The sequence below is a fragment of the Simochromis diagramma genome, unplaced genomic scaffold, assembly GCF_900408965.1.
Source record: "Simochromis diagramma unplaced genomic scaffold, fSimDia1.1 OVJJ01000284.1, whole genome shotgun sequence".
NCBI classification, from domain to species: Eukaryota; Metazoa; Chordata; class Actinopteri; order Cichliformes; family Cichlidae; genus Simochromis; species Simochromis diagramma.
In genome coordinates this window covers 1,892,850-1,920,038 of record NW_024386871.1, presented here as the reverse complement: position 1 = coordinate 1,920,038, position 27,189 = coordinate 1,892,850, and the positions used below count along the sequence as shown (strand labels likewise).

At 38.9% G+C, this 27,189-nt stretch overlaps 1 protein-coding gene and 1 long non-coding RNA gene across 5 annotated transcripts in view; one reads left to right on the top strand and one right to left on the bottom strand.

Moving 5' to 3' along the window:
* The window catches only part of LOC120733413 (beta-1,3-galactosyl-O-glycosyl-glycoprotein beta-1,6-N-acetylglucosaminyltransferase-like), a 43,314-nt gene that overhangs the window by 614 nt on the left and 15,511 nt on the right, over nt 1-27,189 (bottom strand). Inside the window, exons 1-5 of one of the 4 annotated variants that reach the window (XM_040031587.1) lie at nt 3,216-3,492; nt 2,633-2,725; nt 754-1,230; nt 557-650; nt 48-452 (exon numbers count right to left, since the gene is read on the bottom strand). The exons of 1 other annotated variant lie outside the window; for it this stretch is intronic. In XM_040031587.1, the coding sequence (XP_039887521.1) occupies nt 48-452; nt 557-650; nt 754-1,061 (807 nt within the window). In that variant the 5' untranslated portion in view covers nt 1,062-1,230; nt 2,633-2,725; nt 3,216-3,492. Of the gene's footprint in view, nt 1-47; nt 453-556; nt 651-753; nt 1,822-2,632; nt 2,843-3,215; nt 3,493-27,189 lie in introns of those variants that run through there. 2 more of the 4 variants (XM_040031588.1, XM_040031589.1) reach the window with 2 other exon arrangements.
* Nucleotides 7,437-24,554, top strand: LOC120733414. Its single transcript, XR_005695820.1, has 3 exons — nt 7,437-7,552; nt 17,404-17,409; nt 24,544-24,554. It is a non-coding gene; the product is annotated as an uncharacterized LOC120733414 (long non-coding RNA).

Below are 27,189 nucleotides of genomic sequence, written 5' to 3'. Positions count from 1 at the left end.
GATCAATAGCTACATGACACATTATAAACGACATCCAAAAGAAGTACCTGCATTTTTCCATTAACTACTTGGTAAGCATTCATCACCCTCTTCTTCTTTCCTTGAGACATTTCTTCCGACTCCAAACTGTTACCTCCTTTCAGTGAACGCAAAGCTTGCACAATTTCCAAGTTAGTTTTTAGAGGGAAATCCTGACCACAGAGGTTGATGAAGTATTTCCAGTTTGTACTGGTGTTATAGAGATCAGCCATACAGTTAAGATCAGCCTGTACACGTGTCCATCCAGCGTAGACCACATCCACAGGCTTGCTGACCATGAACACATTTGGGAAACAGGAAGTAATGGCATTGATGGCAATAAAGACTGAGGCCCGGGATTTTTTGTCCACATGGACACAATAAATATTTTGAGGTGCGTAGATAGCTCGCAGTAGTCGTTCAAAGCTATGAACCTATGAATAAAAAGAATTTAATTGAATGTATCAATTAGTAATTTAAAAATTTTTACACCTGCTGCTGAGCTTTTCAGTAAACTTTGAATATAGAAAATACATACCTTGTGATGGATAACCATAGAGTAAGCTAGTGGAAAGTCCTCTTCTTCCTTGCTTAATGGGAAAGTTATATATTTCCTCCTCATCTTGAATTCACTGTAAATTCAAAATTTTGAAGACGCAATGTTGCTTTTAAATTCCATATATTTAAATCATTACTAAGAGGTAATTAGTGAAACCTGTGATTTAAAGCACAAACCTACAGTCTTTGGTTGCACTGATATAATACTCATCAGGAATCTGAGTACTCTTCTGAAAGTCTTTGGTGATGGTCAGTAATTTGGCTTGCTGTATTTCATCCTTCTCTCCCTGCAGGATTGCTGAGCAGTTGCAAACTTTCTCTGGGCTCTCATCATCATCGGTATACTCTAGCCATTGATACCTGAGGATGTAGGTTGCACTTCTACCTGTTTTCAATTGACTAAGTAGGATTAACATCCACAGTGATCCCAGTACAGCAATGAACTGCAATAATTGTAGCCGCCAGCCTCGTTTTGGAAACCACATTATTTACAGTAATCAAATCTCAAATATAATAAAATTAAAGTGTGTGAGAGCTGCTAAAATGTCTGACAGACACTTCTGGTGCCATAAAATAATAATGAACAATATTTAATAATGCATAGATAAGTTTACTTTCACGAAGGTATGCTGGTTAGTCTGTCCATCACTGCACCTGGAACGATGAGAGAATATGAGTTAGTAGGAAAGAAACGTATGTTTTGTTTTGGAGGAAAGAAGGCTCAGGGTTTAAGTAGTCATCATCATGGGCTCATCCAATTAGAATGAGAATAAGCAGTCATCAATCATTTGCAGGTTTTGTCGTTTTATTGAATAATGGGTAAAGGAAAGACACACATGGACTGCTATCTCTCAGCTGCCGCCCCATGTGGGAGTGAGGAAAGAGTGAGCTGCAGGTGAGTGCAGTCCTTAAGGCCAAGCACCACACCCAATCAAAGGTGAGGAAAAGAAACAAGGTGCATCTGGTGAAGTGAATGTGCTGAAAGGTGAGCCTTTACAACATGTTTGTTTTGGGGTTCTTTGTTGCTTTTTTAAATGCACCTGTAATTTTTATATTTTTGGCCATTTTAAAACATTTTAAAGTAGTAACAAGAGTAAGAAATTAGCAATCGCTAACTTTTTTTTTAGCTGTAGCATCCCTATCAAATTCAAACCAACATAAAGCGATAAGAAAATCTAAATATGTTAAAGAGCACCTCTAACACTTTCTGCAAGGTCGATTTTTTTTTTTTATTTGATCTGAAATCCCTTCTGCAAACTCTGCCTTCTAAAATTGTAAGAACTTTAGAAAATAATAATGACATGTTGAAATATCAGGCAACACCATATATGTGGGAATCTCTGTAGTTTTAACACCATAAAACTCTCTAGACTTATTTGTTCTATCAGTGCACAGAAAACTAGACAACTATCTTACACATACACTTGGCACGTGTACATTCTCTTCATATCTGTAATGTTGAACTTGTGTTCACGTAATAGAAATTCATAGTCATTTGTTGATCCTTTTCGGGTTTTTGAACAAAAACAAAAACCTGCCTGTCTGGAGTACTTCAAATTTACAACACATCTGCTGTTGTTGTTTAACTACATTCCATTCACTGTTACCTAGCACTCTGTGTACTGTAACCACAAATGGGGCAACTGAAGATTTAGATTCATTAAAAACAAAGGCCAAGTCAGTTTTTCTTTCTAGCCCTTTTAAAGTATTTTTCCTTTTATGGATAAAAGTATTCATTTCCCTTCATTCACAAGATTTTTTTTAGTATAAGCCTGTTAAATGTCTAAAATCTAATTTATTTTAAATCTGTGAACTAAAATTTAACATTTCTGTGTATTTAATCTGCTACTGCAGCAAAACATAAAAATCTGCAGTTCAGATCAAGGACCAACATAAAACTTTAAATTATAGGTTTTTTAAGGTAACATGCACAATAAGACAGCAGGAATTTGTGAAAATGAAGCAAAGGTTCTTTTTTTTAAAGTAAAAATATTCTATGAGGTAATTGAACTACACTACAAACAGGCATAAATCATGAAATGATGTTTGAACTTACCTGGGGTTTTGGCACAATAAATCTATTTTTCTATTATTCAGTTTCTTTCCTTGTGTGCTTTGGCATTCCTTTAAGCTTTCTGACAAATGTAACCTGCAGGACACGTTTTCATCAGTTAAGTAGGTGAGGGCATTAACAAACTGAAAACATCCTGTCAGTATTTTTCCAGAGTAAAAACATCTTTTCAACTGACACATTTAGTTCACACTTTGATTTGTAGCCCTTACAAGAGTTTGTTAAATAAATATATACCAAACAGATCTTGGTAAGAGCAAATAGAAATATATTTAGGATAGAACAGGCAAGTATATTTCCCTGTAGACCTGACCTTGGGAGTGAAACCCATCTAGCCAGCAGGATAATATTTCTAATAGACATGAAATGCTTTTATTCTGAAAGATAAGTTGATCTTCCAGATAGTTCTCCTCTCCGCACATAATGCCACTGTTTCCACAGAGCAAACAGACCTGAAAACAGTGTAAAAGAATCACATGACTCTAAACTATTTCTATTATAAATATGGAGGGCATTTCATATATTATGTGGGCGTACTGATGCCGCTCCTGATCCTTTTTTTTCTGACCTGGTGAAAAACAGACGACTCGAGACAGACTTCTTCAATTCAATCAACTTCTTTATTTCAACCCCTACGCAGGAGGGAATCAGCTCAGCATAAAGCCTCTTGCAGATTCGAAGGGCAGTCCTTCGAACTGTTACATTTATATTATTCCAAAGTTCCTTATTTACCTCCCACCTTTTCTGTTATTCTGATATCACCTTCGTCTAAACGTCAAACACAGTTTCGATCAAAACAACTTCTTCCTCATTTATTGTCTTCTACCTTTCCTTTTAAGGTATTGTATTTAAGGTATCTTTAACCCGTTCTTAAATGAAGAACAAGAAGAATCCTTTAATTGTCCCACAAGGGGAAATTTGGTTGTAACAGCAGCCAGAAAGACACGTATACAAACAAACAGTACCCAGGACACAGAACAGAAACATACACAATTTTTTTTCTTCTGTTTACATTAAGGACAATGGTTACTATAAACAGAGTACTGTACCATTATTAAATTAAATAAAATTAACTACAGATAAGAGGCAAACCCAGGTTGTAGTGCGAATCGGTTGATTAAATTTTAAAAAAAAATCAAATCCGTTAGTCAGCTGGAACATCCTTAAGTTGAAGTTTAGAGAAGTTTTTCAGAAAGAGACCCCAAATTTTAACAAATGTGCCCTGTGGATTACTTTGAATTGTAATAGGTAACTAGAAAAATTTGCATTTCCTGCGAAAATGCAGTGTGGATGCTTTAAAGCTGAAGCTGTATGCCAAAACTAGCTGAAAAAGCTGAAAAGTTGCAGAAATTGTAAAAACTTTGCAGAAGCAAAGGAACTTTGCTAAAATGGAATAACTTAGCAGAACTGCAATATCTTAGAGGAAACATAATACTTGGCAGAAATACAATAGCATAGCAGAACTTAGCAGAAATATTGTAACTTACCAGAAACATGATAACTTCTCAAAAATACAAGAAATAGTAGTAATAGAGAAATAGTATAAGATAACAGAAAGAATATATTTAGCCAAAAATACTTAAGCATTACAGAAACACTATGATTTAGAAAAATAGTACAACATAGCAGAAATACTGTGATTTACCAGAGAAACTGTGATGAACTATGAATATTGTAATTTTAAATCAATACTATGTTTTAGCACAAATACTATAATTTGACAGAAATACTATGTTTCAGCACAAATACTCTGGTTTAGCACAAATATTATAACATAGCAGAAATACAATTATATAGCAGAAATGCTATATTTAGAAAGAAAAATATAATATAGTAGAAATAGTATGATTTAGCAGAAATACTACAATATAGCATAATAACAATGATTTAGAACAAATACTATGATTGAGCAGAATAGTAATAACTTAAGTGAAAATACTGGAAAAGTAAGATGACAAGCTGAAAAAAAAACGGAACATGGTTAAGTTCCCTCAAAACTAATTGTTGTTCACCTGTGAAAAAAAATAAAGAAATAAAAATAAATTTAAAAAACAAGAAGGAACAGCCAACAGATACACACAAAATCAAATATGTATACACAAATGCACAGAGAGACACACACGGAGGGTCTATGCCAGTCAACCAGTCTGAATACACAGTATTATATTTTTTTCCAACAATGAGATGCTGCCCTAAAGAGGGTCTCTCTCTCTCTCTCTCTCTCTCTCTCTCTCTCATGCACACACACACGCACACACACACATACACAGGGAGAGAGAAGCATGTTTTCAGTCAAGCAGCCTGGGAGCTGCTAAATTTGAATCCACAGAGGCTGTGTACTTTTTCCCGCCAAAACAGGTGCACACACGCAGCACAGAGACAGGATTTTTGTAGTCTATTTCTCATAGGGAGGATTCACCTCAAACAAATGACCATAATTTCCTAACTGTATTGGCCAGAACGGTCATTCTTACACCGTTTTGTTCAGAAGAGATGGGGGAATCGTCAAGTGTTGACAATTTATCATTAAAATATGAATTTTTAGATATATGACATCGATGACTTGTTGGCTTAGAAGCCACGAAGGCCCCAATATGCAAATTTGAATGCCTCAGCCCACATATATGATTGGCTGGCTGGGAAGCCGTCCAGGCCCTGATTTGTAAATTTGAATGTCTCAGGCCTCACAGAGGATTGGCTGCCTGGGGACCTGGCAGAAATATATAGAAATACTATGATTAAGCATAAATACTACTTTTAGCAGAAATACTATATTAAGCACAAATCCTATAAAAAGCAGAAATACTATATTAAGCACAAATCCTATAATAAGCAGAAATGCTATATTAAGCACAAATCCTATAAAAAGCAGAAATACTATATTAAGCAATATAAATATCCTATAAAAATCCTATAAAAAGCAAAAATACTGTACTATGATTTGGTAGAAAAACTATAATTAATCAGAAATACTATATTTAGCACAAATCTTATAAAACAGCAGAAATACTATGATTTAGCACAATAGTAATAACTTAAACAGAAAAATTGGAAAAGCAAAATGGACAGCTGAAAAAATGCTGAACATGCTAAGGGTCCCTCAAATATACTTGTTAAATGAAAAAAATCGGCAAAAAAAAATATAACAGCCACACAATCACAAATATGGACACATAAGGAAACACACATGCACAGAGAGACACACACACAAGATCCAATTCAGTCAACCAGTCTAAATATATTGAATTTGAATCTTACAATGAGATCATCCCATAAAAAGGCTTTCTCTCGCTCTCTCTCTCTCTTTCTCTGTCTGTCACACACACACACACACACACACACACACACACACACAAGATCCAATTCAGTCAACCAGTCTAAATATATTGAATTTGAATCTTAGAATGAGATCATCCCATAAAAAGGCTTTCTCTCTCTCTCTCTCTCTCTCTCTCTCTCTCTCTGTCACACACACACACACACACACACACACACACAAGATCCAATTCAGTCAACCAGTCTAAATATATTGAATTTGAATCTTACAATGAGATCATCCCATAAAAAGGCTTTCTCTCTCTCTCTCTCTCACACACACACACACATACACACACACAGGGAGAGAGAAGCAGGTTTTCAGTCAAGCAGCCTGGGAGCTGCTGAATTTGAATCCACCAATCAGAGAGCCTGTGCACTTTTTCCCGCCAAAACAGGTGCAGCACAGAGAGACACAGGATTTTTGCAGTCTATTTCTCATAATGACGACTCCCCTCAAACAAATGACCATAATTTCCTAACCGTAGGGGCTAGAACGGTCATTCTTACACCGTTTTGTTCAGAAGAGATGGGGGAATCTTAAAGTGTTGACAATTTATCATTAAAATATGAATTATTAAAGATATTTGACTTCTAATGCACCATAACTGAGTAGAGCAAAGCAAAAACTGCCTTGACTTGCCCTCAAACAACACTTTCTAACTCTAAATCTATTTGGAGTATCAATATCATTCTTTCACCGTAAGAGACAGCAGGCGTTGGTGAACAATCATGGAAATTTTCAGGTCTCTGTGGAAATCCATTAAAAAGATATGACGAGAGAAAAAAGTGGTTCATTTCCAGAGTTTGAAATCTGAAGAAATCTGAGCGAAGGACAAATTTCCTACCCTCAAACAAGTCCAACTCATTTCAGAACGGTAATAGGTGAGAAAATAATTCTTGAATTGTGAGCGTCAGGAGTGTCTGAAGATATACTGGGACAAGCCTCATGTCTTAACTTTGCTTCGTTAAGGAGATATGACGATTCGAATATGCCTCTCATTACAGAAATCAAGCGGTGATTTTGAACAAGCTCTCCATTGACTTTCTATGGAGAGTTTTGCGACTTTGTGTTGGTCTGAGGAGATTTGCCAAAATTCTATAAATCCCACAACAATGATAGTGACATTTTCTGAAAGCCAGCAAAAATACCTACGTTTTGATGTATAATTTGTGGAAGTTGAGTGAAAATTGAGCAAGTAGCAAGAAGTTGTTCGGACATGAAGAGAAGACTGCAAAACCTTCAGTGGCACACTGGAAGCCAAGTGCATAGCAACCATAACAACGCATGTATTTTGTGAAAAATCATAATTTTGCAACTGAAAACTTTAAGAGGTATAAAAGTAAAACAGTAAAAGATTTGAAAAAGCTGATTTATACCTGAATAGCCCAATAATTTGAGAACATTTTAAAGTTTGAATGGTTGTTCTAGGTGAAAGTATGAGGAAGTAGTTAAGTTTCAAAAATGAGCAAATTTGAGCAGAATTGCAGAAGTTTCCCATTCATTTCAATGGGACAAATTAAACTTAATATTTTAAAAAGTATAATCGTGAAAAATACCAAAAGACATAGCCATCATTAGCAGAAATAGTATGGAGTTAAATCAGGGCCATAATGTTTGTGTAGTTAAAAGAAAAATTTGAAATCGAAAATATGTAAACTGAAAGCAAAAGTCACATTTTTAGAGTGAACTTTGAAAAAGAAAGAGTTGGATTTAAAATAAAATCAAACGTTTTGAATATTTGTATTAACTGAAAACCCAATGGTTCTTTTATCTATAATTTCTCTGAGTAAACTTTATTTAAAAATTTTCAGTAATCTTTTTTTCATTATTATTATTTTTAAAAAATCTATTCAGTCTCAGATTACATTTTTTCAGATTCAGATCTTTTAAATTAATGTACAAAAAAAAATTCTTCAGGTTCGGATTTTTCTCTCAGCTTCAAATTTTTTTTTTTTCACTTTCAGATCTCTATTTTTCAGTTACAGACTTTTGGCCCTGTTTTGGCCTGGTGGGCGTGGCTACACAGAGAGGGGCGGGGAATCATGAGTGACAGCAGACCGCTGCAGGCTCAAGATGGTCCATTTTTCATGTTGCCTTCAGGAAACCTGGGAATGAACATAATTTATCAAACACCTCCTGCACTGTATTATTTGATAATGTTTAGAAAACATGTCATGCATAACTGCTAAAACTCAGTTACTAAAGCTCTTTCAAGCAGTAATGTGTACAAATTACGCCGTAACTGATCAATTATGAGACGTTTTCCCAGCCACTACGTGAGAAGTGGTCATTTCCCATGCTCTCAAAGTAGCGCGCATTGTATCAGGTGGGGGCTGCTGTTAACTTGTCCCTCAGTGAACGATGGCGTCGTCTTCCAACAACACTGCTGGCGCGAACAATCAGGTGAGTGTTTAAGTTTGGAACAATTACACTGCAGTCTGTGAATACTACGAATTTAAGAAGTGGCTATTGTTACGGTTAATTTTTTGGCTATTCTGTTTTTTTATTTTATAACGTTTTTTGCTGAAATGCTAGCTCAACAGAAACGCCTCGCTATCATTTTCGGCTGAAACTTACGTCCTAGTTGATCTGTAAGCTTGGAGAACAACAAAGTTAGTGAAGTAACGTAAAATTCTTTGTATTTAATTTAGGAGCAGCTAAAAAGAGAGATGCTTCAGCGACTACTGCATAAAGTTTCCCAGGTCATGCACAGACAAGCCCTCGATGTGGACTATTTGCAGTTTGTTATCGACCATGAGATGGTCCTTTTAAGATCTTTGTCCGATCAGGTTGAGATCCCCCAAAGTATTATAAATGCTCTGATAGAGCTGTCAACTGTGCTCAGTATGGAGGACGTCAATGAACAAACCCCCTGTCAGATGTCAGTGTCAGAAGGAAAGCTGGGACGTCCAAATTACAATGTATCGCCTGTACAGCTCCAGATACTGACAGAAATGTTCTTATCAATAAACAATAAATGTAAGTATATAGGGCTTGGCATTACGCTTTGAATTCTGGTATGTGGGAGCCATGTTAATTGTGTAAGAAATGTAAATAAACCATAGAAACAAACAGTACATCAGAGAAACAGCCAATTTAGAAGAGGGAAGGTAAAAACAACATATTAAAATTCCCAAAAGTATGCTGCATATGAATACGTGAACGAGGGAAGCATGGAATTTGTATGTGGACAAAAATCTGCATTATGTACAGGTTGGATCTATATGAAACAGCCAATAATGAGCACATAGACAGAAGAAAAACTTCTTGCCACCGCAGTTTGCTCTCTCTCTCTGTTACGTAATAAATTGTAAACTCCTTTAGTAGTGCCTTTATTACTTAATTATTTTTATTATTATTATTATTATCATTTATTGTTATTTACTTAAACATGACACATAGTTTAGGGAAGATTTTGCAGTTGTGTCATTTCAACTGGAATCATTCAGCTGCACATTAGCATGTGCTGCCTTCTGAAAAAGATCTCTTACTTCTTGCTTTAGAACATGATACTATTATTGTTTTTTATCTATAACTCACGCATATGTATATTGTAGGAAAACCGTGAAAATTTGACACGTTTTTCCCTCGTGATAATTTGTAGCATCGCAAAGGCGTACATTATTGAGTAATAACAAATCAAATGATTGATTTGATTAGATTCAAGACCGAGAATGACCAGCACACTGTTTGAAGAAACAAGGATTCCTCCTGAGGAGCAGGCTAAAGTGGCTGGGGAGAGAGTAGTCTGGGTCTATTTACTGAAGCTGCTGGCCCCGCCAGCGGAGCCCGGAACCAGATAATGGATGGATGAGAGTCTTGCAACATTGCCGTAGCGCAGGTGATGAAGACTGCATCCCAAGCCCGATTAGTTATGGAGTCTTTTAAAATGTTTTCCATATTTTTGGGGAAGGATCAAATTGTTAATATTACTTTACCTTTCGAAGTAAGTTTCAGCCGAAAATGATAGCGAGGCGTTTCTGTTGAGCTAGCATTTCAGCAAAAAACGTTATAAAATAAAAAAACAGAATAGCCGAAAAATTAACCGTAACAATAGCCACTTCTTAAATTCGTAGTATTCACAGACTGCAGTGTAATTGTTCCAAACTTAAACATTCACCTGATTGTTCGCGCCAGCAGTGTTGTTGGAAGACGACGCCATCGTTCACTGAGGGACAAGTTAACAGCAGCCCCCACCCGATACAATGCGCGCTACTTTGAGAGCATGGGAAATGACCACTTCTCACGTAGTGGCTGGGAAAACGTCTCATAATTGATCAGTTACGGCGTAATTTGTACACATTACTGCTTGAAAGAGCTTTAGTAACTGAGTTTTAGCAGTTATGCATGACATGTTTTCTAAACATTATCAAATAATACAGTGCAGGAGGTGTTTGATAAATTATGTTCATTCCCAGGTTTCCTGAAGGCAACATGAAAAATGGACCATCTTGAGCCTGCAGCGGTCTGCTGTCACTCATGATTCCCCGCCCCTCTCTGTGTAGCCACGCCCACCAGGCCAAAACAGGGCCAAAAGTCTGTAACTGAAAAATAGAGATCTGAAAGTGAAAAAAAAAAATTGAAGCTGAGAGAAAAATCCGAACCTGAAGAATTTTTTTTTTGTACATTAATTTAAAAGATCTGAATCTGAAAAAATGTAATCTGAGACTGAATAGATTTTTTAAAAATAATAATAATGAAAAAAAATTACTGAAAATTTTTAAATAAAGTTTACTCAGAGAAATTATAGATAAAAGAACCATTGGGTTTTCAGTTAATACAAATATTCAAAACGTTTGATTTTATTTTAAATCCAACTCTTTCTTTTTCAAAGTTCACTCTAAAAATGTGACTTTTGCTTTCAGTTTACATATTTTCGATTTCAAAATTTTCTTTTAACTACACAAACATTATGGCCCTGATTTAACTCCATACACACCGGCCTCGTCTTCCCTTCTAGAAGTGCATGCTTAAATAAAGATGAATAAAGGTTTTGTGAAATAACTACTGAGTTCCGGCGCCGTCTCTGGATGCCTCAACGAATAAAAGAACAGGGGTAAAACTGATTTCGCAACACATAGATATACCCAACTCGTTCTCCCATGTGGACTTGAGGCCTAAAACGGGAGCTAGGGTTACACTGCAGTTTATTATAGATGCGAGATATTACACCTTTGCCTGATAGTTGCAAATTAAGGAGCTCGTCCAGTAAGTTAGCAGCTGGAGCTTCTGGAAAATTGGAGAGGTGGGATTGCAAAAAAATGTTGTAAATTTGCAAATATCTAAAAAAGTGAGTTTTGGGAAGACTGTATTATTCTGACAGCTGATTAAATGTTGCTAGTTTATTGTGTATAAAGTAGGGCTGCCACAAACGATTATTTTGATAGTCGACTAGTCACCGATTATTTATGCGATTAGTCGACTAATCAGATCATCACCCACTGGACGTAAAACTACAGCTTATTGCACCAGCAGCATCTGCTCTTATATAACTATCATTAGCTTACAGCTTTAAGCTTTTAAGGTGCTAACTAAAAATAAAGACAAGATGATAGTTTATTCAATTTTAATGAAATTTGCAGATTGTTTCGGTAAAGTTTAATAAACTCCTTGCTATCTAAAATATAACAGGACACCGGAGTATATTCTCCAGCATCTCACACTTCTGATAATCAGCTGTCTGCTTTAAGTTTATTCAGCTGTGTAAAAACTATAACTTTAATCTCAGCCAAACCGATTTACTCAGGAACAAATAAAATACTAAAAAATAAAAAAAAAAAAAAAAAAAAAAAAAGCCAAACAACAACATTTTTAATTTATCTAAGTGACTCATATATATTTAACCTGAGTCGCGAAAGACGGCGGTGGGTTTGAAAACAATTTGCCGGGAGTCCGGTGTTCTCACGGCGCTAGTGACCTAGCCCCCGGCTAGCTATCGAGCTAGTGGGTAACAGACGTCTCCGAAAACGTCGGAGCGCTTTTGAAAATATGTGGTGTCCTGATAAACTGAGCCGATATTTGAGGTTTACACAGCTACATTCTCGCCTGAAAATATGTTAAACGTTTATTTTGTGACCCAGAAAGAATAATAAGAGTAATATTAAAACTAACTAGCTACCGCCATTGTTGGAAACTAAGCTGGGCCGCGCTATGAATTCTGGGACACAGCTGCTTCTTCTTCTTCGGGGTTTAACGGCAGCTGGCATCCTTGTACATGCAGTGCTGCCATCTTCTGTTTCAGTCCGTTATTACACTCTTAAATCCTGCTACTTCTGCGTCTTTTGCGATCTTACAAAGCTTCAAACGACACGTCGACTATTAAATCAGTCGTCGACGATTTTGATAGTCGACGTAATCGTGACTAGTCGACAAATCGTGGCAGCCCTAGTATAAAGAGATATTTAAAGTAAATAATACCTATGCTGTCCTCGCCCTGAGTCTCTTAGTTTCACCAGCTAGACAGCGAGATAACGATGCTCCAATAACCAGACTTATTTTCGATTTTGCGCTGATTTATTGAAGAATGGCCTCTGACCATTGCCTTCTCTTTGACCATCGTAAAACTGAAAGTACAAAATACTGTATTAGCTAACTAACATTGTAAATTAGCTTGTTACACTCTTACTGCAAGCTAACAAGGTAAAACTTTCAAATGTACAAATTATCGTACCATTTTTACACAAAACAAAAAATAATTATTATTTTATCGTCACTCATACTTACAGACATATCTTGTCCAAGGCAACAACATTTTAAGGTCTGTATTAGCTTAGAACGATAACATTTCGGCATCACTTCTCACCATCTTAGATTTCTTCTTCACGTTCTCATTTTTTCCCTTCCCAAAGTAACCAAACCCATATTACAAAGCAGCCACAAGAGGGAGCTCTAGGGCAGTTTACAACTATAATATCCAGTTTAAGTTATAAAAGGCAGAACAATACCTGCTCTAAACCAGACGTGGAACAAGTTGTCCAAAGTTGGGGGGAGGAATAGGTGGTTTGAAATGATGGGGCTTTGAAGTGAAAAATTATTAAGATTGAAATGAACCTGAACTGTGCCCACACCCTGAGGGAGTGCTGAATTATTGGATTAGATGTAAAGTTGTCAACGGATAAAGGAAGAGAAGAACCCAGAAAGGAGGCAAGAGAAATACCCTGAATTGAGTCTAATTCCATTGCCAGCCACCTGGTGGGGCCCACACCCTCCCCAGACTTTAAACCGTAGGTCGGGGACCGAATATTGGCAGCCCAATAGTAAAAGCAGAAGTTGGGGAGTGCCAGACCACCGTAAAATCTTAGGTTTCTGTAAATGCGCCTTAGCTACTCGAGGTCGCTTACCCTTCCAAATATAAGAGGAGATTTTAGAATATAGAGTTGTAAAGAAAGACTTGGGGATGAAGACTGGTAAAGATTGAAATAAGTGTAAAAATTTAGGAAGGATATTTATTTTAATTGAATTAATTCATCCGACCAAAGTTGTGTTCAGGGGTGACCACTGTAGAAGGCTTTCTTTGACATTCTTCAATAGTGTAAAAAAAATTGGCTTTGACAGTTGTTTATACTTTCTTGTAATTGTAATACCATTAGGTGAAGGTGAACTGCTCTTTGACCACTTTAAAGGGGAAACGTGACAAATCTATTTGAAACCTTCACTTAAAGTTCGCTCTTGGACAGATTTAATTTATAACCAGAGACTTGACTGAATCGCGTGAGTTGTGACAATATAGATGTGGCCCGGTCATGGGGAATGAGACAGGACACAGGAAATACTCTTTCGTGGGCTTTTTTATTCTCCGACTGTACTCAGAGGAGCAAAGTTTTAATTCTATAGTTTTGAGTGAAAACGGTAAAATGTAACTATTCCACTGGCTCAGCCTAAAACTGTCTTTCAGGGTCTGAGACAACAGTAACTATCATATGTACACATTAAATTCAAACAGTATAGACAACAGTAGTGACCTGTCAAGAAACTGTTGCGTTTGTTCAGAATCTGAGAGAGCAATCAGACAAAGAGTCCGTTTTGCAGCTTTTATTTCAGTACGCGTGGGAAGCACTCTGTACCAAATACAGCAGTCAACTTCAACAAAATACAGTCATTGCACAGTTTATGTAGTCAGGGTTATCGCCCCTTCTTGCATAAAGGCAGTTTATTCAACATGCACTTACTGGAAAAATATCAGATAATTTCTCAGAACTTATATTCACCTTCCACCACGTACGTTACTTGATGTTCTTTTCGGCCTTCCAGGCGCTATCTGTCTCAAGGTCTAACCGCTCCCTATCTACCCGAGCATGTTTCTCACGCTGTGCATGTGAGTGTCATTCCTCTCTTAGTTTCTTTGTTATTGTGCAGGCTCTTTTGCAGTTGTCAGCAAACTCTATTCTAACTCAACTTCTACTTCTAGTTTATCTTATCTTATTCTGTGTCTAAAGAAAATGTGTAGAAAACTTGTATGTGTCAGTGTGTAGTCAATCTCTTATTCTGTCCCTTTTCTCCAATCGATCACCTGGACAGTCGCGCCAGCTGAAGCTTGTGACCTTCCCACCCTGGACTAGAATACATTCTTTAATTTGCAGCCTTATGTGTACAATAAATCAGAGTAAAAACCTGTGAAGGAAATCATGTATTATGTGTACAATAAAACAAGAGTAAAAACCTGTTAAGGAAGTCATGTTATTCTTCCACAAAACAAATACAAAAAAAAGAGAATACAAAACAAATAAACACATTGTTTACATCCCACAATTTCACAGTTCAACTAGAAATAAACTCTCTTTTGTGAACTGATACATTTTTAAGGGAGAACATCATGAACTCACTTTGGTTTCTCTACACAGCCACTGAAATATACAAAGTTATGCAAAGTGAATAACAGTATAAACTTTGAAATCTGTTAGGACACTGTCATTACTCACGCCAACCCTCTCTTCAGTCCTCACAGCATGTGACCATTAAACATACACCGGTCACACAATCAGAACTCTACAGAAATGGTCACAAACATGGAGTCATCGCTAAAGAAACTTAGCTTCCTAAGCTAATTACAGTCTCCTACAACTCGGGCGACAATATTTTGCAGTATGCTACACTTTTTTAGCACATTTACCTTGTGTGTAGCTAGCCACAGAAACTTTTGCAGCCTCTAACTCTCCAGTGCTCCCGCTCACAGCGCTCAGTGTGTGACACAAACTTGAGTGCATGCGTGCTCTGGCTTAAGGGGGCTCCTAAAGGGACAGTACACCCCCAAAACGCCAGGTCTAATCATCACCATGACAACCCTACAACAGACCTCTGGTACACAGGCAACCAGTCAAAAACACAATCCCCTCTTTTTAAACCCTTTCCAGGGTTAGTATTAGTTCACTTGGCTAAACAGACGGTAGGGAAGTATGTGGATTTGAAATAAAAAGCAATAAATCATCAGCATAGAGAGAGACTTTGTGTTCAGTTTGACCTCTTTGTATACCCTGAACAAGTTTGATGTTGAAAAAGGGGTAGCGTCCATTAACAAAGCCAGACTGATCTTCAGATATGACTGCTGGCAGGAGCCTTTCCAAACTATGGGCCAGCGCTTTAGCTAGGATCTTAAAGTTAACATTCAAAAGCGAAATTAGTCTGTATGATGCACATTCAGTTGGATCTTTCCCCATTTTTGCAATTAAAGGTATGGAAACATCATACCAGGAAGTTGGCAGTTTGCCCTGTGTGAATGATTCAGATAGAACCAAGTGGAGTAGAGGTACGAGCTTTGGGGCAAATGGTTTGAAAAATTAAACCAAAAAGCCGTCTGGGCCAGGGAACTTCCCTGACTGTAAGGAGAAAATTGCAGTGGTAATCCCTTCTTTGGAAAATGGTGCATCCAACATCTATCTGTGGGTGTCTGCCAGCCCAGGAAAATCCAAGCTTTTAAGAAAATTTGTGATAAGTGAGTGGTGGGTGTGAGATTCAGAGGAATAAAGCTTCAGATAATATTCCCTGAACGCATCATTGATTTTGGCATGATCAGTAACGAGCCCGTCATCTGAGTTAATGGCGGTTATACACTGACGTGGATTTAGACCCCTTATTTGGTTAGCTAGGAGTTTGGCCGATTTCCCCCCATGCACAAAAAATGTAATCCTACTCTTTAAGAGTTGCCTCTCCATAGCATGAGTTGAAGGAAGTTCAAATTTGGTTTGAAGTTCAAAATGTTTACCCTCTTCATATTAGCTGTATATGAAATGATCTGTCCTCAGAGATAGGCCTTCATTGAGTCCCAAACTAAAAGGCTAGAAATATTCGGGGAAAGGTTGGTGTCAAAAAAGAGTTTAATTTGGTTATTTATAAATTCCAGAATGGTATTATCAGATAGTAGTGTGGGGTTAAAACACCAACTCCTGTCTGTTCTAGGTAAGTCGGGCATAGACAAAGTCACCATTAAAGGGGAAATGGTCTGATATAACTATGGCACGGTATTCACAGTATATCATTGCAAAAGATTTCACATAGGGCAGCGCCAAAAAAGTCAGTTGGGCGGATGCTTTTTGTGGATTCTGCTAAGCCAAGTATTCGTAGATTTTTCCAACGGCTGCTGCCTTCTAGGTCAATGACTTTGGTGGCCAGTTTGGAGTTAGACCCTGGAAGGTTACCATATGCTTCTTCGAGTTCTTTGATCCGCTGACCTGCATCTTCCGCTGCCAGCTCCAGCGAAGACAAACGCTGGCCATGTTCATCCACAGCTAGGCAAACTTGATCGAACTTTGCCTCCAGCCAGGTGAAGGAAGACTTAAATTCAGCCTTGAGTTCTGCTGCTAGCTCCTCTTTTTGTTGGGATAACAGCCCAGCAATGGCGTCCACCATTAGGTCAGGAGATGAGTCGTCTGTTTTACCTGCCTTATTCTTTGAAGTCGATTTTGAAGCCATAAGAGTGCACCATAGGGGGATACAGGTATGTGCCTAACTGGTGGTTTAAGAAAGGTTAGGAAAGTAAAGTTTAAAAAAGGAATTGAGCGGAGCCAAGCAACTATGTCACGTGCATAGTTATACAAAGATAAGATAAGACAAGATAAGATAAGATAACCTTTATTAGTCCCACGCGTGGGAAATTTGTTGTTAAGGCTTACCCTTCCGACCATACATACATTACACAAACATCACATGGGGAAGACAGGTCAGAGGTGTATAACAATGGAAAATGCACAACATGAGGAAAGACAAGGAGAAAAAATAACCCCCCCCCAGACTGAGCTCCAACTTGAGATCAGTTTGAGAACAGAAAAAAAAACAGCACATGAATCAGCACATCTCACAACATAGAAGATATAAGCTTAGAAGGCGTTTGGAGGGGATGGGGGGTGAGTGTAGGTCTGTGTCAGTGTACATGCATATGTGTGCGTGTGAGTGTGTGTGTGTGTTCCGTGTTCCACCGAGAGAAAGTGTCCCTTCACCCGATTAGGCAAAAGTCAACAGTCTTTGGTCGATGCGGGTGGCCTTGAATGAGGACAACACAGTCAGTCACAGTCTTAAGGGAGAATTGTTATTCCCGTCAGCTTTTGCCTTGAGCATCCAGCTGGCACCAGGGGGGCCACATGAAATGAAGATGGTAGCTGTTTTGGTTAGTGCGAAGAAACTGCTTCCAATTTTACAGTTGTCTAATGTCCATCACTGGTCACAAGTCTCTCGTTGGAGAGCTGTGAGCCTCTCCACGATGTTATCCATCCATGCCGAGATGTTATCCAGTTTGCTCATAGGGCATGAGTGTTCACGACAGCCGTGAGCCTCTCCGAGATGTTGTCCGATGTTGTCAGTTGGTCACAGTACTCACAGCAGCCGCAAGCTTCTCCAAGATGTCATCCGTACTGCACCCGATGAGCCCATTCTGAGAAGCCACAGCTCGCTCCATCTTTCCAATCAAAATAGCGGGCAGCCTTGTGAGGATTTGAACACCCGTTTCCGCTTTCTTTATCCTTCGATAAGCCAGGGCCAAGCCAGCGCAGATCAGCAAGAACCCTGTTATCATGGTTCCGAAAAGGTGCTCCCAAACCAAGGCTTCTCGTCGAGAGAAGGGTGTCAATTGCATTCAGGGACCAGTTGATCAAATCCATAATTCTTTAGGTTTTTAGAGAACAAGTCTGGGAGACTCTCTTAGGGTTAGAGAATAAGCGAGACTATACAAAAGACATGAGAAGCCAAGCAGGAAAGATAAGGGAGAGGGAGAAGGAGAAAGTGCGACTGCCTCCGTCAAGAGCCAAGAAAGAAAAAGTACAACATGCAGTGAAATGTGTGCCGATACGCTCCTCAACTGTGCAAAAATGACTGTTGGGACGATCTCCTCCACCAGCATGCTAACAAAACTTACTGCTACATCCGTAAACTCGTTGATGTCGACTCTACATGCTCTGAACATGTCCCACTCTACGTCGTTGAGCGCGTCCTGTAGCTTCTGATCTTCTGATTGGGCAGACCAGTGTTTCACCTCCCTCTTGGTTAATTCATCCCTCTGTATGTTTTGTTTAACTTACATACAACTGGGCTTGTCAGGCACTCTTTTTGGCTGCTGTGGTTATTATTATATTTGAATGCTTTCATCTCTCATTTCTAGTCGGTGACAACTCGTACTTTTCGACTCTCTTTTTTCTCCCTCCCTCACGCTCACAGTCACATAACGGGTATAGCAGTCCATTCTCTCTGCAGCACGGACTACGCTGCCCACAAGGCTACATTCTTTAGGGCTATGCCTGTAGCACTCTGCCTATTGCCCTCATATTAAAAAATTATTTGAATAATAATTTTTAAAGATATTTCTTCCTGTCATTATGCGGGTCAAAAGGAGGGGTGACATGGGCTGCGAGATTGAGACCCAGGCATTATTTAGGCTTTTTTTTTTAAAGTAACTGTATTCAGAATATCACCTTTTTAAACTGTAACTGTAACGAAATACAGTTACTCATATTTTAAATACGTAATGCCTGTACATGTATTCCCAAACACTGTTGTGTTTTGAATAAGACACGGTGGGAACACAGGTTGTTAATTCATTCCGCGGCTGCAGCTCTCTGCTGGCAGCCGCACATGTATCACACCACAATCATCCACCAGCCCCTGAGTCCAGGCGTGATTGCGGATGCCGTGCAGGCATCGGGGACCTCCGTCTCCCCACACGGTTTCTCCACCGCTCCCAGCTGGAGCAGACAGTTGTACACCTCCTCCATCTCTGACTGGAGCGGCTTCTCCACTTCCAGCAGGCATGGACCCTCTGGCACCTTGTCCACCACTAGCTGGAGCAGCTCCTCCAACGCTCTATACTGGAGCAGCCCTTCGCGCAGCGGCCCCTCTTCCTCCAGCCGGCGCAGACCCTCGCGCATCTCATCCGCCACCCCCGGTTGGAGCGGCTCCCCCACTGCTCCCGGCAGGAGCAGCCCTTCATCCGGCTGTTCCCCCTCCTCCGACAGGTGCGGACCACCACGCACCTCGTCCATCACCTCCGGCTGCCAAGGTGCCCCCCACCGTCAGGATACACCGGCATGGGTGGTGGCGATAATGCTGACCAGGCTTGGAGCAGCATTGCCAGGTTCGCCATTCTCTCCAGGTGAGTTCATTTTTAGAGGGAAATCCTGACCACAGAGGTTGATAAAGTATTTCCATGTTGTACTGGTGTTATAGAGATCAGCCATGCAGTTAAGATCAGCCTGAACATGTGTCCATCCAGTGTAGACCACATTCGCAGCCTTGCTGACAATGAACACATTTGGGAAACAGGAAGTAATGGCATTGATTGCAATAAAGACTTTTTTGATTTTTTGTCTACATGGACACAATAAATATTTTGAGGTGCGTTGACAGTTCACAGTAGCCCTTCAAAGTTCTGCACCTATGGATACAAACAATCTAATTTGCTTCCTAAATGTCTTGATGCATGCTCAATCATCCAGGTAAGTAAATCTCCAAAAGTGGATTCTGGGCATAGCGTTTTGTGGGAGAAACGTTTCATCACTCATCCAAGTGACTTCTTCAGTCTCAGCTGACTGCAGGTTTCCCCAACCTTATAAACAGTACATTTGCATAATGACTGAAACCAGCCCACTGAAGGAACAATGGGCTGGGAGGACAGTTCCTTACTCTTAATAATGCAAATTCTCATGACCATCATTATGCAAATGTATTGTTTATAAGACTGGGGAAACCTGCAGTCAGCTGAGATTGAAGAAGTCACTTAGATGAGTGACGAAACGTTTCTCCCACAAAACGTTACATCCAGATGAACAGAATCAACTTTTGGAGAGTGCTTCCTAAATGTTTTTGCTGAAATTGTTTAAATGAACACTTTCATGGTTATTTAACAAATGATCAAAACTAAAGCACCAATGTGAGATATACATCATTCCTATAACACCAATTTTCTGGTAATTTTTTTTTTCTTCGAAATATTTAGCTCACACCATGCTCCCTGTATGGTACATTACAAATTTAATCAATTTGAACTTTACGTATCTAGACCTACGGTATATACATACTGCTGAAGACAGTGTTGTTGTTAATGTATGTTTGGAGGCGTTGCACCCCGGAACCTTAAGACGTTTTTCAGGGTTTTCCCTGTCAGAATGTTATGTGAGAAACAGTTTCCTGCATGTGTTGCAACTAGCTGCACTGTACATTTAATCAATTAGAACTTTACATATTTAGACCTACTGATAAATGTTGCAGTAAATTATATAACATGCATAACTTGTGATGTACATAGAGTGAGCCAGAGGAAACTCCAATTCTTCCTTGCTTAATGGGAATGTTATGCATTTCCTGGTTATTTAGAATTTCCTGTAAATTTGCAGTTTTGAAGATGCAATGTTGGTTTTAAAGTCCATATCTGTAAATCGTGATTAAGAGTTGAGTAATTACTAAAACCTGTGATTTAAAACTAAAAACCTGCAGTCTTTGGTTGCATTGATATAATACTAATCATGGATCTGAATACTCTTCTGGAAGTTTTTGCTGATGGTCAGTAATTTGGCTTTCTGAAATTTTTCCTTCTCTCCCTGCAGGATTGCTGAGCATTTGCAAACTTTCTCTGGGCTCTCATCATCATCTGTATACTCTAGCCATTGATACCTGAGGACGTAGGCAGCACTTCTGCCTGTTTTCAGTTGACTAAATTGTGAAAGCATCCATAGCAGTCCCAGTACAGCAATGAAATGCAATAACCATAGCTGCCAGCCTTGTTTTGAAAACTGCATTTTTACAGTAATGGGAGAATCTCAAGTACAATAATATTAAAGTGTGTGAGAGCTCCTAAAAAGTTCTATATTTAATCTGTTACTCCACCATTAACCAAGAGATGATATGAGAATAGCAGGGAAACACGCATACATATGTATGGAATATTTAAAAAATAAATTTAAGTATAGGCCTGTGAAACTTCTTAAACCTATTTTTTAAAGTACTTTCACATGTAAATCTGTGTACTAATCTGTGAAGAAAAAGAACCAACATGAAACTTTAAATTCAATAGTTTTAGGCAACATACAAAATAGGACCACAGCAATTCATGTTACCTAAAAATAAAACAAACACCTGTTTTTAAATGAAACATTCTATTAGGTTAAAATAATCTAATTTAGTTATTCTACAGGCATAAATTGCGTAATGACTGCTTTACCACTGTGTTTTGTAGTATATATGATAATAAGCTTCTTGATGTGCACATGCATAAAACTAAGTGAGAAAGTGATATTACTATTACTATTTACATGGGTAAAATATGTGATTAATACATGAGAAAAGAAATCTGCCACAGCAAGTACCTAGAGGTCATCGAAATGGAAAGATCTGGGAAATCAACATCAGATAACCCGCTAGAATAATAGACCACTGACATCAAGACAAGGAAGCTCCTAACCATGCCAATCCAGCACCCTGAGGAACAAGCTCTTAGTACAAGATCCATAGAGGCAGGGGTCTGCCACACCAGGCAAGACCCCAGGTGCAAGCTGTGTAAAGATGCCCCTGAGATAATCAGTGATGGGAATAACGGCATTACAAGTTACTTTTTTCGTAATGAGTAATCTAACTAATTACTATTCCTATTGTTACAACGCCGTTACAGTTACTAACAAGAAAACGCGGTCCGTTACTATTTTTCAACAAACAGATGGTTGGAGCTGTGTTCAGCTTACCGCATCTTATATCAGTTGCACGGAAGCATAGCTGGACTGGCCATCGGGCATACCGGGCATTTGCCCAGTGGGCCGATGGTGATTTTTCGTTTTTATGGGCCGATGGGGTTTTTTTTTTTCCGTTTTTTTCCGTAACGGTATAAACACTGAAAGGTGGTGGATTGGCCAGATGCTAGGAGATGTGTAAAAATAACTCAATTGTTTGGTGGTGGCTATTGCGGAGCTTCCACAGATTCAGTAACATTAGCAAGTGGTGGAGGCCAGCAGATGCAACACGCTGGCAGGTGGATGACGGAAAGGCAGGAGGAGCAGAGACCCAAGGCGGTGAACTGAACTTCAGGTAAGAAGTTATAACCTGCAGTCTATCTGGGTCAGATATAAACCAAGTTTAGGTGGAGTTTATTTTCGTTATGACTTTTTACAGTCAGTTACAATAACTGGTACTGTGTGCTAGCTAGCATGACGGAGTTTCTATACTGCTGGGTGGGTGCTATGATGTTACTGATGTTGAACTTGTTTTATCTTATTTTATTTATAAGGTTAGTTATTAGAGTTTCCAACCCTCCCATAAAAAACGGAATGGTCTCGTATTCAGAGAAAATATTACGCGTTTCGTATTGAGGTGAAAAGGAACACAGTTTGTCCCGGACTTCAGCAACAATGGAAAAGAAACAAAGCTGGAGTTATTCTGTCTTTGCTGCACAGCTGCCTCTTCTTCTCTCATTCTCCCCCCTCCCTCTCCTGTTTCTAATTCAATCATAAAACTGATCAGTGATCACTGATCGGCTTTTCTCTCTTGTTTGTTTATCGCCCACTTTGCGCCAGAAAGAGGAAACCAGCGGATGGCGCGCTAAACAACAGCAGCACGTTTAAGCTTGATCAGCTGTTGTTAGCATTATTTAATATTAATTTCTAGTATCAGCTGATGTTTGCTGGAGCCACAGCTGTAAAGCTGCTGGTCATGATATCGGTTTGGATATGTGGTGAGAGGGAAACATGAAGATGAAACCAGGAGATGTCCTTACTGAATCATCAGAGCTGAACAGGTGATGGAGAAACAGGTTTGCCTTTTAGGTGACATGAATGAGTTGAAGGGAAGTTATGAACTGTTTCTGAGAGACAAATAACACCAGGATCCTTTTTTATGTAGCTGACAGCTGGTAACTGTGCAGGGGCGAGTCTAGCAAAGTTTTGCCAGGGGCCCAGGTAGGACATTAACAGGGAAAGGGGGGCACAAAGAAATACTTTTCTTTCTTTTTCTCATTTAAAATGTCTAGCTTTTAACAAATAATTATCTGAATCTTACAACAAACGTTTTCATCTGATGTAAAATGTATAGAAATCCATTATTGTACATAGTAATTTTTTTTAGGGTCCCATCATAATTTCTTCAGAAGTAGCTAAGTACTGTATATGATGCCAGTATTTTCCCACATTTTCTAGATACTGTACCAGTACTGTGTGTAAAATGCCATCAAAAAGTCAATTAAGTTTTATTCTTTCTCACCTGTCTTTCTATCTCCTTTCACTTTTTAAAGGTTGCCATGTTAGAAAAAATATTTTGCCCTGCCACTTAAAGACAAAGCAAGAAGGTGACATATACCAGTTTTTAAATTGTGTTGATAGGCCACGTAAAACCAGAGTCATGATAAACAATAAATGCGCGGCGTCTTTTCCCTCAATAGTTTCGTCACGTTTACTGTCTAAGGACAGCGCAGCAAGCAGTCTCTGCTTATGAGCAAAAAAAAAACGGGGAGTTTTAGGAGTGACAGAGAGAGGAAAAAGAGAGAGAGCGAGTTTTGAGATGTGAGAGATTTGTGACGTTTGGAGTGTGTAGTTAATGTGTTGTCTTGTGTAGTTAGTGTGTAGTGTTGTGGATACTTTTGTGTTGTGTGTCAGAACAATGAGGCGACTGCTGTCTCCAGGTAGAAAAAGGAGTGATACACCTGCTGCTGTCAGACCTGCAGGTATCAGGCTGTGACGTTCTCCTTTATAGTGGACAGAAATTATTTTTTGGAGTGGCACAAATAATTTGTGTGGCATCTTACTGAATGCAGAACAGCTGATTGTTCTGTAAATAGTTTGAAATGGTTATTTAAAAAATCAAGGTAAAAGGTAAATAGCTGCAAGTAACTTTGTTGTTTGTAAAACTTGTGCATAGGATTTTAAAATTGACAATTTATATTTACATTTAAAGTTATGAAATATGATTCATTAAACATGTTTGTGGTTGTTACAGTAAAAAATATAACTTCTACTCTGATTTTATGTTTTCTGTCTGATATTAGGTCAATTGTGTTAATACAGAATGTCAAAATGAAAACATAACAGTAAATTCAGACACGTGAGGTTGTGCTGAAAAGAATGATACCAAACAAGGCAAATAAACTGTTTTTAAAGGTGAAATGTGGAGGGAAAATCAAAAGTAGTTAAAAATGGCCAATTATACCCTGGACCAATGTTCCCTCTAACCTGCGCGCGTGTGCAATTGCGCACTTCTGGCACGGTCTCTGCGCAGAAAAAATCTGCGTTGCGCAGACAAAAAAAATTCTAACCTGAATTGAAATTAAAGTAAATACGTTAACAATTCTGTTATCCAGTGTTAGTCAGTAAGTGACTGGCTGCTCCTGTATGGGATTAGAACGATGCCCCTTTATCCCATAGTCCAGCCAATCACGCGATTCACATTCGTATGTACGCAGCTAATCAAAGTCGTTGACAGGCTATGACAGCGCTCTTATGTGCCGCCACCGGTGTTTTAGCTAGCAAAGCGGTGTGGCTAATGTGGAGTGAAGCCACGTTAATGACAACTTGTACAACCATTAGAGATGTGAGCAGGACAGACGGAACAATTGACGGAAAAAGTGTGGACTTTATACCAGTTTTTAAATTGTGTTGATAGGCCACGTAAAACCAGAGTTGTGATAAAAAAAATATGCAATGTTTGGTTTTCTTCCTGAATACTATCGTTGTTTATATTTACTGCGGGAAGGAACGGTAAAAACTGCGTTTTATAAGGAAAACACTTGAAAGCACTCTCCGCCTGTGAGCAAAGACAAAACCAAAACACCCCCCACCCTTTCCTATTGGTCGAAAAATGTACCTTGTGGACCAGGCAAAACATGGCATTTAGTTGTTAAGAAACGGGAGGAAGTTTTAGGAGTGACGGCGGTGTTTTGAGATGTGAGAGATGTGCAACGTCAAGCACAAATCTTGTGTAGTTAGTGTGTAGTGTAGTCAATAGTTTTGTTGTGTGTGTTAGGCGACTGCTAAATGTAACAGGTGTTATAGGAGTGATACATCTCCTGTTGTCAGGCCTGCAGGTATCAGGCTTGTGATGTTCTCCTTTATCTCATAGTGGACAGAAATTGTGTGGCATCAGATTTGATGCAGAACAGCTGATTGTTCTGTAAATAGTTTGAAATGCTTGTTTAAAAAAACGACTTTGCTGCATTTTTAGGTAAACAGCTGCAAAATGCTTTGTTGTTTGCAAAACTCAGTTACTTTTTTGAAGAAGTAACTATATAATTAATTGCCCAGCATTGGTCTTTATATACTGTATTTTGCAGACAGAGAGTTACAGGACTCTCTCCCAGACCACAGACTCATAATACAAGTCAGAGCTTTATTAAAAAAAAAAAAAAAAGAAAGAAAGAAAGAAATTTGTGTTTTTAAAATTGGAGTTCAAATTATTTTTACTTCCAATAGTGTTAACATACTACACAGGTCATGAACAAGATTTTTTTTAATTTTCATTGTAAGTGGGCTAAAGCATGTCATGTTCCTGGGTCCTTTTGACCCAGCGTTTTGTGTTTTCTATTATTGTGATTTTGGTTCTGTTCTTCCTCGGTTTAGTATTTATTTGGTTCTGCCCATGTATTCCTGTGTTAAGTCCGCGTTTCTTAGTCTGTGTCCTTGCATGTGTAAGTTCCTGTTTTATTGTGAAAGTCTATGTCTTATGTCAGTGTGTTCTGTTTACGTTTCCCCTGCCTCGTCAGCTGTGATGTCTTCCAGGTGTGTTCCCCTCCTGTTTCCCATCCCCTGATTCTTGCCGTGTGTATTTATAGTGTGTGTTACCTCGTCCTCATTGCTGGTTCGTCTGTGTTGTTCCCCTCAGTCTTCCTGCGTCTCTCCGTCCGTCTCTCTGTGTATTTCGCCGTACCTCCCTGCATCTTCATTCAGGTTTGTTTTCTTAGCTCTGCCCAGTTTAGGTTTTCCAGTTTCATGTTCACCCACCATTGCTGTTTGTACCCACTCCTGTAAATAAATACTCACCTGCACCAGAGCTGCCGCCTTTTGGGTCCTTTCTACAAACTCCACACGTCTGCCACACCGGACGTGACAAAGCAGTTAATTCAAAGTAGTCTAACATAAATGTAAATGCTGTAATTTGATTATTTTAATAAACCATGTAGCTTGGATGGATTCGACGCTGATGTGACCACAGTCCACGTATCTGCTGTTGCTCACAGTGGTCCACGGGACCGCTCAGGGAGTTTGTGTGTTCGCTCAGACACATGAAAAATTAGAGGGAACATTGCCCTGGACCCCAGAGGGTTAAACTTTTTTTTTTTAAGTAACGCAATAGTTACTTTCCAAGTAATTAATTACTTTTAGAGTATTGTAACTCAGTTACTAACTCAGTTACTTTTTTGAAGAAGTAACTAGTAACTATAATTAATTACTTTTTCAAAGTAACTTGCCCAACACTGGAGATAATCCAGCACATAACAGTAGGGTGCAGTATGCTAGCAGGCAGGGTATACGTGGAACACCATAACCAATTGTATACATAGTACACATAGTATGCAGGAACATCTGTGCTCAGTATGGCCTGGAAGTCCCGAGGTCAAAATGGGAGATACCTCTTAGGGTGGTCAAGAATGACCCAGCCAAGAGTTTGTGGGACTTCCCCATACAGACGGATATAGTGTTGATGGCTAACCAACCAGACAAAGTAGTGATGGATAAGCAGAGGAAGATGGATGTAGTGATATATGTAGCTAACCGAGAGATAGCAACAGCAGGAAGAAAGAACATGAGAAGCTGGAGAAATACCAAAGGCTGAGAGT